At 48.9% G+C, this 12,446-nt stretch overlaps 6 protein-coding genes across 6 annotated transcripts; 5 read left to right on the top strand and 1 right to left on the bottom strand.

Annotated features, from left to right (window-relative positions):
* Positions 1–389: 389 nt before the first annotated feature.
* Positions 390–1,945, top strand: EV420DRAFT_1631279 (FAD dependent oxidoreductase; the record flags this gene model as incomplete). The annotated part of the gene is made up of 1 exon (XM_060476141.1): positions 390–1,945. The coding sequence occupies one exon, from the start codon at positions 390–392 to the stop codon at positions 1,881–1,883; it is 1,494 nt and encodes a 497-aa protein (XP_060325249.1). The 3' UTR covers positions 1,884–1,945.
* Positions 1,946–5,219: 3,274 nt separating this feature from the next.
* On the bottom strand, positions 5,220–6,150 carry EV420DRAFT_986751 (uncharacterized protein). The gene is made up of 2 exons (XM_060484260.1): positions 5,626–6,150; positions 5,220–5,559 (listed from the first exon to the last, which is right to left on the bottom strand). The coding sequence occupies exons 1-2, from the start codon at positions 5,885–5,887 to the stop codon at positions 5,348–5,350; spliced, it is 474 nt and encodes a 157-aa protein (XP_060325250.1). The 5' UTR covers positions 5,888–6,150; the 3' UTR covers positions 5,220–5,347.
* Positions 6,151–6,674: 524 nt separating this feature from the next.
* EV420DRAFT_986753 (uncharacterized protein) lies at positions 6,675–7,482 on the top strand. The gene is made up of 2 exons (XM_060484261.1): positions 6,675–6,770; positions 6,821–7,482. Exon 2 carries the CDS (start codon positions 6,821–6,823, stop codon positions 7,322–7,324), a length of 504 nt encoding a protein of 167 aa, XP_060325251.1. The 5' UTR covers positions 6,675–6,770; the 3' UTR covers positions 7,325–7,482.
* Positions 7,483–7,868: 386 nt separating this feature from the next.
* Positions 7,869–8,294, top strand: EV420DRAFT_1648600 (uncharacterized protein; the record flags this gene model as incomplete). Its single annotated transcript, XM_060478195.1, has 1 exon — positions 7,869–8,294. One exon carries the CDS (start codon positions 7,869–7,871, stop codon positions 8,292–8,294), a length of 426 nt encoding a protein of 141 aa, XP_060325252.1.
* A 345-nt stretch (positions 8,295–8,639) lies between these two features.
* EV420DRAFT_1751701 (uncharacterized protein) lies at positions 8,640–10,647 on the top strand. Its single transcript, XM_060480378.1, has 5 exons — positions 8,640–8,709; positions 8,782–8,843; positions 8,896–9,354; positions 9,407–10,307; positions 10,408–10,647. The coding sequence occupies exons 3-5, from the start codon at positions 8,896–8,898 to the stop codon at positions 10,485–10,487; spliced, it is 1,440 nt and encodes a 479-aa protein (XP_060325253.1). The 5' UTR covers positions 8,640–8,709; positions 8,782–8,843; the 3' UTR covers positions 10,488–10,647.
* A 236-nt stretch (positions 10,648–10,883) lies between these two features.
* Positions 10,884–12,083, top strand: EV420DRAFT_1721406 (uncharacterized protein; the record flags this gene model as incomplete). The annotated part of the gene is made up of 2 exons (XM_060479763.1): positions 10,884–12,000; positions 12,051–12,083. Exons 1-2 carry the CDS (start codon positions 11,083–11,085, stop codon positions 12,081–12,083), a joined length of 951 nt encoding a protein of 316 aa, XP_060325254.1. The 5' UTR covers positions 10,884–11,082.
* Positions 12,084–12,446: the final 363 nt, after the last annotated feature.

A 12,446-nucleotide genomic window follows, 5' to 3' on the forward strand; every position in this document is an offset into this window, starting at 1 on the left:
CAAGAGAATCGTCCGACGAGCAACTAGCGTAACTGCCGAATTCGAGTGGCTTCGATTAACGTGTAGAGTATTTGATCCGCGGACGAACCGAGAGAAGGCGCTAGCCTCGCCGTTCGGAAGATTGAAATGTAGGACTGATTCCAATTTTGAGAGGTACTAGGTCGAATATGGAGTGGTGTTAGATTATAGCTGGCTAGATGGTGATGACTAAATTTGGAATGAAAATTTTACGCTTATCCGACGGACCGGATGCTCCTGATTCTGACGATGATCATCGGCAAGCCGTACTTGTGGCCTGATGTGGGCGCGGGAACCTACTTTTCCAGTGAAGATCAGGCCTAGATAGATGTTATTCATCTATCAGCCTTCTCCCTAACATCTACTCCAAGATGGTATCGTTATTCTCACTCCTCCGAGTGGCTATCGACACTATACGAGAGATCGTGTCTTCATACCGGCGTGTCACGAAGAGGATAAGGCAGTCTCCCGGGCTCCCAGTATCGAATCCCACCACACCGTTCTGGTCTATCCCAGCGTCGCCTATCCAAAAAGAAGGCTCATCAGCGGCTCTGCCTGCAAGTGCAGATGTAGTGATTATCGGGTCTGGGATAACAGGCACAGCGTTCGCGCGTACGCTGCTTGATGCGGATGGGTCGTTGGAAGTAGTGATGCTGGAGGCGAGGGATGCGTGTTCTGGTGCTACAGCGCGGAATGGAGGACATATCACGCCACCACTGTACCATGATTATCTGGATTTGAAGGAGAAGTACGGGGCAGAGGCGACGAAGCAAATCATTCAATTTAGGCTGTCGCATCTGGATGAGCTGATTAGCGTCGCAGAGGAGGAGGGTCTCATGGAAGAGAGTCAGTGTCGCAAGGTGGAAACATATGATGTGTTTTTCGACCAAGAGGTGTTTGAGGATGCAAAGGAGAAGTTGGGGCGTTATTTGGAGGAAATGCCAGATGAGAAAGGTGGCTGGGGTACAATGGAAGGGTCGGCAGGGATGCAGCTTGCAGATGGAGTGCGCGGGGTCATCTCAACGACGGGAGGGGCGGTGCATCCGTATCGGCTCGTCACGGGAATCCTCTCAAGGCTGCTCAAGACATACTCGTCCTTCCGGCTGTACACCCATACACCATGTTTCTCCATCGCCGACAACATTGTTCACACATCCCGTGGTGATATTCGCGCCAAACACATCGTGCATGCTACGAATGGCTGGACATCCCATCTCCTCGCACCGATGCGAGAAAAGATCGTTCCTGTGCGAGGGCATATGACTGCACAACGCGCAGGAACAGGCTTGGACAACGGATGGCATGGTACCCGGTCGTTTGTGCTATACCCAGGCGCGTCAGAAGATCGATGGGACTACCTCACCCAACAGCCGCCTGATCCTGCGAGACTCGGCGAGAAACCACATGCAGAGTTCATGTTTGGAGGTGGTATCGAGTTGGGCACGCCGTCCTTCTTTGAAGCTGTCGGGTGCTCTGACGACAGTCAAGTCGAGTTTCGAACTTCGGCTTACCTTGGTGGGGCACTGGCAGCGTATTTTGGGAAATGGTGGGGAGGCGAGTCGGCTGATTTTGACGACGATGAGCATTTTGAGAAAGGACGCGTGAAGAAGGCGTGGTCGGGTATTCTGGGTATATCTGCGGATGGACTGCCTTGGGTAGGTAGTATCCCCTCGAAGGTGTCGGGCAGGTCAGGAGGGAGAGAGTGGATTGCGGCAGGGTATTCCGGGGAGGGAATGGTTCACGCGTGGATGAGTGGAAAGGCGTTGGCGTACATGGTGCTTGGGAAAGATGTTGATTGGCTCCCTGACCTGTTTCGCGTTACAGAGAAAAGGTGGAAGAAAGCAAATATCGCGTCTTGGCTGTAACAATCCATCTTGTAGATGTACAAAAAACTACGCGTTGTGGCTGTAATAATCATATGTATGTTCAGCTTGTGGATATACGAAAGATTACATATCGGAAATATCCGAATAATCCTTCTCTCTTACCATCACAACTCTGCTTCTCATTCTCTGTTTCCTTCGTCTACAAATCTCAGCCTCCTGGAATTCACGACGTTGGTATGCCTACCGAGATATTCAACGTGTCATGCAGTAGTACCCATCCAAACAAGTGGATTGCATGTTCCGTCCATCTTCACATCCTTCTCCTCGACGCGTCCTTCTTAGATCAAAGTCACAAGAGGGAGTCAATCTTAGGAAGGAATGAATCTCTTCGTGGCGAGCGAATCCTGAACGGAGGAAGGAGCACGATTGGGGAATGGATCGAACGCCTTGATCTTTCTGTGACCTACGTAGCCAGTGCGCACGAATACTAAAATGCGTATACTGATATTGACGATGTAGCGTGCAGGTCGAGTCGACAACCCCCTACTTGCCATCCCAGAGCTAGATTCAACATACAGCACTGTATCCAATCCTCCCTTCAGCTTCCCAGGCTATCAAGATCGAATGCACGGACTCGCATAGTCCATTTCCCCCCTCAAGATCCTGGTTCTCTCCACACAAGCATCTTCCCCTTCCCCGTCTTCCGCCTGTCCTCTATGCCGTTCATATGTAGTCACGTATTCGAGGAGAGAGGGGGCGCGGATGCCAGAGATGAATTATCAGGGCACGTGAGACTTCCTAGTCGTGTCACTCAATTCCCTACCTGTGATTGGAAACGAGGACTGTAGAGAGGCACTCGCGTCACAGGTGTATCATCTGAGCCAAGTCCTACCCTATACTATGCTCCAAAAACGCATCGCTCCCTTCTGCTACTCGCCGGAATAGATCCGCGTCTTTTTTTAACCCATAGGCGCGTTTTGTTACATCAGTACACCGGAAGTCACTCTCGCTCATATGCATAGTCCTCATTATTCACTGTTCGAATGTACCAAGTTTCCTCTATCCTCGCCTCCAACCCCAACCACCCAGAACAACGAACGATTCCCCTTGCTCATCCTTCACTCCCCTTATGCTGCTATCAATTCATCCAGGGTGCTCCCTTTTCATGTTATCTTCAAACGCTGGGATACGAGAGAAGATAGCCGCCGAGAGGTTATCGATTATCCTCGAGATGCGGGAGCTGTCCTTCGATTCTCCCCCCTCAGGTGTTGAAAAAAAAAATCGTTTGTTGGGTGTGGATCTGATCCTGCACCCTTTTGCTGCACGTTGAAATGGTTTCTGCTTCCTCAATTTCCATGGTCAAGATGCGGTTGTCAAACCCTTGTCCTGGGCACGGATAACTTCGCGTTTATCTGACTTGTTCGTGCGTTTGCGTTATATACTTTCATCGTGTTTGATGCTTGATGCGTTTGATGTGGATGCGTACGTGAATGAGGTGTGTTTTTTTTTTTTGCGTTTTATTTCATGTGCATGACAATGCTTATATTCCACTCTAGAGTCAATGTTCAGCTCGCGAGTCGGGGAAAGGGCACGCATGGCATGATGGCATGAACGAGCCAAACTTCTTCTTTGCTTCCGAATTCCGTCCTCTATAACGCGTTGAGACGTTCGGACTCGCCCACTGCTGCTTCCTCCTCATGACGACGGCATATATCAATATTGTCGACACGCCGTTGAGGAACGCATCTAGTTTGCAGCTTCGGGTTCTGCAAGCCAAACGCGTTTACGAGACACGTTGTCTGGCGACCTCTGTACGAAAAATGGTGATAGTAGCAGTGGATTAGTCGGTGAAGGTGAGTTCAAACATGCATATGCTACCACTCTGCTCAAACTGTATGTGCCTAGGTCCATCAATGAACCATGCTCCTCTGTGAAGACATGCTTTTTCATCCTTAGACGAACAATTATGACGTACTTGGGCCTCCAAAATGAGCATTTAGAGAGGTCCGAGTATATGTCATCTGTGCACTCGACGTCAAATTCTTATTAACAATCGCTGTGTACTAGCAGGTATTATTTAATTCATTCTTTTCTGATAACAGCTGACGTCTTTTGTATCCAGAGTTCCTTCCTACTCAAAGACGGAAGAAGTACATTAGAATTGGAGCAACATGTCACTCTCATTATCACTTACAATTTTTTGTATGTTCTCGCTATCATTGTTTTTCATCCACATGCTTACGATCTCGGGGCAGATGTACAATTTATCTGTGTACCTTCTAGACATACCTTTCAATTGTGAGCATTTTTCAGGTCCAAATACGACTGCTTTTGACTTGTATTATCCATTGAATGCCTCGGGTCACTGATCAGTATCATTATTCATATTGCTGCTCAATCAATCAATTTTATGAGTATCCCAACAGCATGAAAAAGTCTCAAATGCTGTTTGCTAAGCCCAAAGTACCGAGGAACACGATGTGGGCTTGAATTTGCAGAAGGACCAGCCGACGTCTGGTTTTGAGTATAAATCCATGCGATGAGCTAAAAGTGAATCCAACAGCGTTGGCTTGGCTACCAGCTACTAAACAATATGGCGTGGGTTGTGCGGGATCCGGAAATGACGAAGTTCATGTTGAGATCTGGCTTGAAGGAGGCTAACATACATGTGATCCCAGGACCTCAATCAAAATCTCCGATCTGCCCATCTAGTCAACGTGGACGGTCCTGAGTCCTCCTCTCCCCTGAAAGTTGAGTCCATTATGTGTAGTTGAGATCTTAGAAGGTATTGCGGCCCACGAAAAAAAAAAAAAAGCATCGAGTGCGGAAAGGTTCACTTTGCGATTCATCCAGGTAGAATAAACGAGAACTGAAATATATTGCAAGCAATTCTCTGTAAACTACGAGTTATCGGCGGCGCACGCCTATCCATTGCTTAGGAATCCACTACAGGGAGAACAGAAATCATGTTCAGCGAGATATTGACAGGCGGTGGAGATGACTTCTTGAGAAAACAGGGATAAGAGCAGAGTCGAGTCGAATGGCGGGATAACCTACTACCACATCGGAATGCTGAGACGAACGAACAAGATGAAGTGTCGAGGTCCAGGTAAGGATGAAGTTGAACACAACGCTGGCGAATTACAAAAAGTTGGGTGTCCAAAGAAGGCGCAAAGGAGAGGTTTTCCATTCATGAACTAGTACATCCCAAGGAATGAGATGCAGACTGTTCCCCGTGAAGGAGGACATCTAGCTGTGAATACTACACAAGCAGGTATTTTGTAAATACAAGACGGCATGCGCTCACCCGTGTTTCCCAGCGAGATGAGGTTGGATTGTTTGACACGCCGAAATCCTAGGTGAGCCGACTCTGATTCATGCCCTGCCAGCAATGTCCTACTCTAGAATTCGTCACGATGTCCTTGTTCAGAGGACAACGACAACCAGCCAAGTAAAAGTAGGTCAAGCTCTAAACAGCTTGGGAGAGGACTTAGTTCCTACCATCAAGGTTCTGCTTCTGGGAATCGACGTTGGGCGCAAGTCTGATACCCACACATACTCCCCACGGTTCCTCGAATCCGTGCACATGTGGCGTGGAGGAGATAAGGCTTGTGTGGAGAGAGATGTTGTGGTGGCAAGGACTGGTTCGTCTTCAGACTTGTGCACCTTGGGATAGTCACCGCGCGTAATTTGAATGACTTGTAGTTTTCATAGTCTGCTCGCAATATAGGACTCCTTTGATGAACCGGCGCTCAGAAATGAGAAAAGCAGCACAACGAACAGGTAATGCATATGTTTTGCGGAAGAACTGTGGTTTTGGGATAGTAAAGCGAGGCTGACAGGGCTCGTGTTGATGTTGAGAGGCTGACCCGAAGTCTCTGTACAGCGCGGATGGTCACGGTCCTTCTTCCCGACATACCACATATGAGGAAAGCGTCGGTGTGAGGAATGGCTACATAGGTGGCTGCTAAGAAGCGGAAGCGGAACAGAGGGTGGGAGGGAAGTATGCGAAACGTTGCATATGAACGGCCTTGATATGGCATGCTCACGCAGGATTCATGTTGAAGTCGAGAGGTGAGTGATAGACCCGGAGATCAACATCCTGACCAAGCACCTCTCTGTACATCAACGCGGACGGTCTTTACGTATGACGCGACGGATTGAGCCTAAAGTGGCGGTGTGATCTGCGAAGAGGAATGCGAACTGGAGGTAATAGCACGCTGCACGCAGAGTTGATGACGCTATGTATGTGGGCTGCAGAGGAGCGGAGGGGAGGATTGGAAGAGGGTACGTGGGTTGAAGAGCGCTGAAGTTTAGTGGGGCGGAGGTGGGGAGGAACTTGGAAATGACGATGTTTTGACACAGAGAGGAAACTCTCGGTGGCTTCTTACAGTGAAGAAGCGGTGGTACTGCACTGTGAGGCCTTGAGGACGCAGGCCTACTTGAAGACATGGCTGCACGGCGCAGTGCCTGGTGCGAGGAGAATTGTCTAACGAGCGACTAGTGTAGCTGCCAAAATTTAAATGTCTTCGATTAACGTGTAGATTATTTGATCTGCGGAGAATTATAATGAACGAATCACGAGAAGAGACCGTCCTAGTCGTAATGGGTATGCGGATGCATTTTGAAAGCGACTTTGTGAATGATTCGAGAGGTAGGTCGAAGATGGATTGGCCTTTGTTTGCGCTGCTCCGCCACCGCTTGTGGGACGTTGGGATTATTCCTGGTTAGGTGTTGGTGTTGGTGTTGGTAGGTATTGATAAAGTGCTGTGTAATGATGAGATGAGATGACTAAATTTGGAACGAGATTTTCACGCTTATCCGACGGGCCGGATGCTCCTGATCCTGACTATGACCATCGGCAAGCCATACTTGAGGCCTGATGTGGGCGCGGAAACCTACTCTCCCAGTAAAAATCAGGCTTAGGTAGGTTTTATTCATCTATAGTCGACCTTCTCTCTAACGTACACTCCAAGATGGTATCAAATTTCTTGCTTCTCCAGGTAGCTATCGACACGATACGAGAGATGGTCTCTTCATACAGGCGCGTCACCAAACAGATAAAACAGTCTCCTGGACTTCCAGTATCCAATCCCATCACACCGTTCTGGTCTATCCCAGCATCGCCCATCCAGAAAGAAGGTTCATCAGCGGCTCTGCCAGCAAGTGCGGATGTAGTGATCACCGGGTCTGGGATAACAGGTACGGCGTTTGCATGTACGCTGCTCGACACGGATGAGTCGCTGGATGTTATGATGTTGGAGGCAAGGGACGCGTGCTCTGGTGCTACAGCGTGGAATGGAGGACACATCACGCCCCTGCTGTACCATGACTACTTGGAACTGAAGGAGAAACACGGAGCAGAGGCCGCGAAGCAAATTATACGGTTCAGGCTGTCGCATTTGGATGTGCTGATTGGCGTCGCAGAGGAGGAGGGCATGGACGGAAGAGAGCCAGTGTCGAAAGGTGGAAACATATGACATGTTCTTCGACCAAGAGGCGTTCGAAGGAGCAAAGGAGAAGTTGGAGCGCTATTTGGAGGAAATACCGAGTAAGAAGAGTAGCTGGGGGACGATGGAGGGCTCAGCGGGGATGCAGCTCGCAGATGGAGTGCACGGGGTCATCTCGACAACTGGGGAAGGCTATACGTCCAATCCATATCGGCTCGTTACGGAATCCTCTCAGTACTCCTCAAGCAATCCATCCTCATCTGTCTCTCCATTGCTACAACATCTTCACACAGCCCGTGGTGATATATGTGCAAAACAGCTTGTATGCTGCGAATGGATGGACATCCATCTCCTATGCGTGCGCCAAGAGAAATATCGCTCCCATCGTGGGATTATGACAACACAGGCACGGACAGGAGTCTGATGAGTGTGTGGTTGTGTGCGGTACATGCCTGTACTCATCGCGCCAGAAGATCGATGGGACTGGCCTCACTAACAGCTGACCTGATCCTGCGCAACTCAGTGAGAAACCGTGCGCAGAGTTCATTGTTTGGAGGTGGTATTGAGTTGGGCCATGCCGTCCTTCTTTGAGGCTGTTGGGTGTGCTGATGACAGTCAAGTCGAGTTCCGAACCTCGGCTTACCTCGGCGGGGCACTGGCAGCATATTTTGGGAAATGGTGGGGTGGCGAGTCGGCTGATGTGGATGATGATGATGAACATTTTGAGAAGGGACGCGTGAAAAAGGCGTGGTCGGGTATTCTGGGTATCTCCGCGGATGGATTACCTTGGGTGGGTAGTGTTCCCTTAAAGTGTCGGGCAGTCCGGGAGGGAGTGAGTGCATTGCAGCGGGATATTCCAGGGAGGGAACGGTGCAACGCTTGGATGAGTGGAAAGGCGTTGGCGTATATGGTACTTGGGCAGAGCGTTGTTTGGCTCCCAGCCCCATTCCGTGTCACAGAGAAAAGGTGGAAAAGGGCGAACATCGCATCTTGGCTATAATATTCACGCTATCGTTCAATATCGTCCTTTTGAAAGCAATCAGCACAAGACTATTCTTCAAACCATTAGACCTGAAAGGTAATATGTATCATATGTATGAGATACATTCAAGCCATCCTTCTCTCTGACTATGTCATATCGTCGTGTAACTTAGCGTCAATCTTGTTTCTGATTCTACGAGCCCCATTTAAATGCTGTGAGAGTGATGCAACACAGCAACATTATCAATTCAATTACTCCCGATGTCAACGGAGTATTTGTGACCCAAGGGCGCTTGATGAAGGAAGCCAGGAAGCCAAATAAAACACGCACTGAGCCAAAGCAAGGTGGGACCTTGTTGCAGGCTGCAGCGACATCCTCCTGAGCTTCTCCTTGAACATCTAACTAGTAACACTTCATTTACGACAGAATAATGAGCTCCTGTATGTGCCATCACTTTCCTTCCACCTTAAGTCTTCATTCTGACTAGAATGGCCAGTGGTTTTGAGCTGGCGACAATGGTGCATTCGAGATAAAGGCTATACAAATCCTTCACGCAAAGACCAGAAGGTGCGCAGCTGGAAAAGTCAATAGAAATACACTGAATAACAGTATCGCTAAGATGTATCTACGAGACTTTGATGTCACCATCACCGCTCCCATTGAAGACGGCTTGTCGATCCAAGATATCAAAGTCCCCAGTCAACGAGAATATAAGGGTAGAAAGCCTGTCATAGAGTCCTCCCTCGCTGATGCCCCCTGTGCTGAGCTGGGTGTTAAGGGACTGTTGGAAACACTGAACAGCACACTTGGCACCAGCTTCAACCTCACCCCTTCTCTCTCGTCCCTTCTCGAAGCATATATCTCGAACGAATATGACTTTGGCACCGCATATGGTTATCTCCGCCCCATATGGTATGACTGCGACTTGAACGTCATCCAAGAATCACTGTGCACCTGTGAAGCGATGGACTTAAAGATACGAGAAGAAGCACTGGTTGATGGCCAGATTACTTCGGAGGGGCTACGCATGGCGCCTAGGCCGTGTCTGGGATCTCTTCAGCAATCGGGTGGTGCCATGGTGGGTTGCCTTGCATGCACCATGGGGAATCTCACATGCCTGGATGGAAGAGAGCCTTCGCAAAAATGTGAACACTCCCATCAATGGACATCAATGGCCTGTGCCCATCCCAAAAGATGCCGATCTCAATCGCATCCGTATCGAAATGCTGAATCTCGGAGCAGAGTATGCATGGCTGGACGTCCTCTGTTTGAGGCAGAAAGGGAGGCTAAGGCACTTGGAGGATCTGCATGTGGAGGAGTGGAGGTTAGATGTGCCCACTATTGGAAATGTATACACCTTGGGAAAGGTGGTTTGCTACTTCACCGGGCTTGGACTGCCCCTGCAGCATGATGGGAGTTTCGGTGAGGGCCATTTCGATAGCGATCGGAGTTGGTTCAAACGTACATGGACATTACAGGAGACAAGTGACAATTGGATGATAGGTGGGGATACAGGCAATGAGAAAGTGAATAGGGAAGTACAGGGAAGATTCAAGTTGCAACTGTCATCCTTGCAAAAGGCTCTGAGTCAGTCCACAGATGTGTTTGACTGTCTATCGCTGGTGCGGGATCGTGCAGCCGAGAAGGATGTAGATAAAGTTGCAGCACTGGCATACTTTTTGCCATGTTCCACCATGCCAGTGCACAATGACACACGACCCTCAACATCTGTGATTTGCTCACAGCCTGGTGGTTTCACAATGATTGAACCCACATCTACTTCCATCAGAACGGGTGATCCAACCTCTGGACACATACCAGCATACTCTGAGCAGGAGTCTGCTGAAGATGCTTGGACAGGCCTGGTGAAGGTGATGTGGGAGAGTTATCGTTCAGAGATGCTCTCTCAGTATCCTGAGCCCGGGTCTGAACCCCATGTATGGAGACCATCATGGGAGCAGGCTATGAACTGGAAGGAGTGCTCCCCAATTCAACTTTTTCTGCCCTTTGTTGAATATGATGCAGAGGCAGGTATCTATTCATATGATGGCTGGCACATTGACTCGGTGCATGTTGAAGGATTGGCCATGTCGACAGCAATGCCCCGCAAAGGGGACTTGATTGTCCACAGGTTGGATGGAGAGGAGCATCGATGCGAAATTTCTGCTCGCCATCAACAAGCAATACCAGATGGTGTATATTCATTGCTAATAAGTGGCTACTATTATCAACATAAGGTTCTGTGCATTGTTGGGTGTAGGAGATTCGTGCTGGCACGTTGTGCCGGTACTCTCGTTCTCTTTATCCCTATCTTATCTTTACCATTACCTACTTACTATTCTACTCTTTTACTTTACTGCAGTGATCCCACATCTCTATTACTTATCCCGCCTTTCCTTTTACTTTAGCCATGTTCTCTTTATAGATTAGACCCTATCCTACTCGTATATAAGACCTAAAATACTCCTACGTACTCCTTAGAACTACTCGAATAGAGGTCCTTTTCACCTGGTCTTTCCTCCGTTCGACTACTCTCTGCTTCGTCTAACTCTCGTGTGCCGTTACTGCCGACTTCCTGTCACAGTACCATCACATATTTTTGACCTACAAGAACCTCGAATTCAACAAACCTCGACTTTGAAAAACAAAAAAAAAGCCTTACCGGCAAGGCCTCGTCGATTGGAACCCTCTGGCTTGATCACCCGGATCTCCGCACGACTTCGCCTCGCCACTCCAAAATTCCGAACCTCTTGCTTCTTCTACCTCTCTAAACTCGCTTCAATTTTTTCTTCTCGCTTGTGCATCTATGGCACCGTTTACCCATTCGAAAGGGGTTGCTCCGTTTGCTCAGGGGCTCCCGCTTCAGGGCAATAAAAAGGCACCTGCCGTTTCTGCTGAGTTGCCGTCTATTCAATCTAAAAATAATGCTGACCTTTTGGGGGACATGGAAAGCCCCCTTACTAGCATTGCGAGCCTCGTGCCTGACACCAGCGCGAGAAGCTCGGGCCCTGTCTCCATAGACGAGAAGGGATTATCCTCTTGGCCTGTGAAGGAGGAGTCTGTCGCATCCGAGGACTTCAACCTTCCTAGCCAGTATGGCGGTCGCGTTACTGCGAATGAGCCGAATTCCACGGGTTTTCAAACCGCGTTGGACGTAGATCTTCTGGATCTCGATGACAATTCTGTCGTTCTCCACCCTAGCGAAGTTATGGGATGGGAGACTGTGGGGAAGAAGAAGGGTAGACGTACCCCTTCCCCGGACCCCGGTTTGAAAACCACCAGGTTTACTGCTAGCACGAAAAATAGATATGAAATTTTATCTGATTCAGATGTTGATGAAAATAAGGTCGCTATTGAGAATACCGTTAAATTTGTACATGACGTACGCCAGAAGCATTTTGAAAAGCAATTTCTCAATATTCCGAGTCAAGTCCGAAGGGAACAAGAGGCTGCGGCAGAGGCAGCTCAACTCGAACCTCAGGCTGGAGCTATGCAAGCTGAAAATGTGTCGAACTCAGAGTCAGATACCGAACATGAGGCAGGAAATGAAATACCTGCTGAAAAGCCTTTTATCAACAAAGGAAAGGTTCGTGATTTTCGTGACACTGGAATTCCAGGGATTGACAATGAGGAATTGGATCCTGAGAATCAGCGCTGTGCTTGGGAGAACTTCGATTTCTTGAAGGACGAGGATCCTGAAGTGCAAAAGGCGATCTATGAAGATGTCATGAGATCATGGAAGGCACGCAAGTGTTCTTCTGCCAAACCTGACAGCCAGATTGGTGGTTCTTCCAATGTGGAACCTGAAGTATTCCATACCTCCACCCCTGTAATGAAGGGTGAGGTTTCGGGCGATGGAGAGGCCGTGAACTTTACCCCACCGATTACCAGCACCCCGATCTCGAAGCCTGTAAAGAAGGTTAGGATCGCGGAGGATGTCAAGACCAAAGAGATGTTCGATGCAACTTTGGGCAACCAAAAAGTGCATTCCAAGTCATCGAGCCCTTCAATCCTGAAGGCTAGTAGTCTTGGTGGTTTGCGGGGACGGTCCCCACTATCAGGTTCTAACAATGTGATAGGTAACCCCCACATTGATATGTGGCATATGATTGGTGTTGCACAGAATGCCATGTGAGGCAGCAAGCATCAGGAAACACCCAACGTTCGGTG

This window comes from Desarmillaria tabescens (genome assembly GCF_030435595.1).
Source record: "Desarmillaria tabescens strain CCBAS 213 chromosome Unknown EV420scaffold_52, whole genome shotgun sequence".
NCBI classification, from domain to species: Eukaryota; Fungi; Basidiomycota; class Agaricomycetes; order Agaricales; family Physalacriaceae; genus Desarmillaria; species Desarmillaria tabescens.

Excerpts from the sequence above, each read along its gene's own strand:
- EV420DRAFT_986751 (XM_060484260.1), bottom strand. The coding sequence starts at position 5,887 with ATGCCATATCAAGGCCGTTCATATGCAACGTTTCGCATACTTCCCTCC. Across the intron at positions 5,560-5,625 it reads GCAAAACATATGCATTACCT|ACTATGAAAACTACAAGTCA; the intron begins GTTCGTTGTGCT and ends TATTGCGAGCAG.
- EV420DRAFT_986753 (XM_060484261.1), top strand. The coding sequence starts at position 6,821 with ATGGTATCAAATTTCTTGCTTCTCCAGGTAGCTATCGACACGATACGA.
- EV420DRAFT_1751701 (XM_060480378.1), top strand. The coding sequence starts at position 8,896 with ATGTATCTACGAGACTTTGATGTCACCATCACCGCTCCCATTGAAGAC. Across the intron at positions 9,355-9,406 it reads AGCAATCGGGTGGTGCCATG|AGCCTTCGCAAAAATGTGAA; the intron begins GTGGGTTGCCTT and ends TGGATGGAAGAG. Across the intron at positions 10,308-10,407 it reads TGAATATGATGCAGAGGCAG|GTTGGATGGAGAGGAGCATC; the intron begins GTATCTATTCAT and ends GATTGTCCACAG.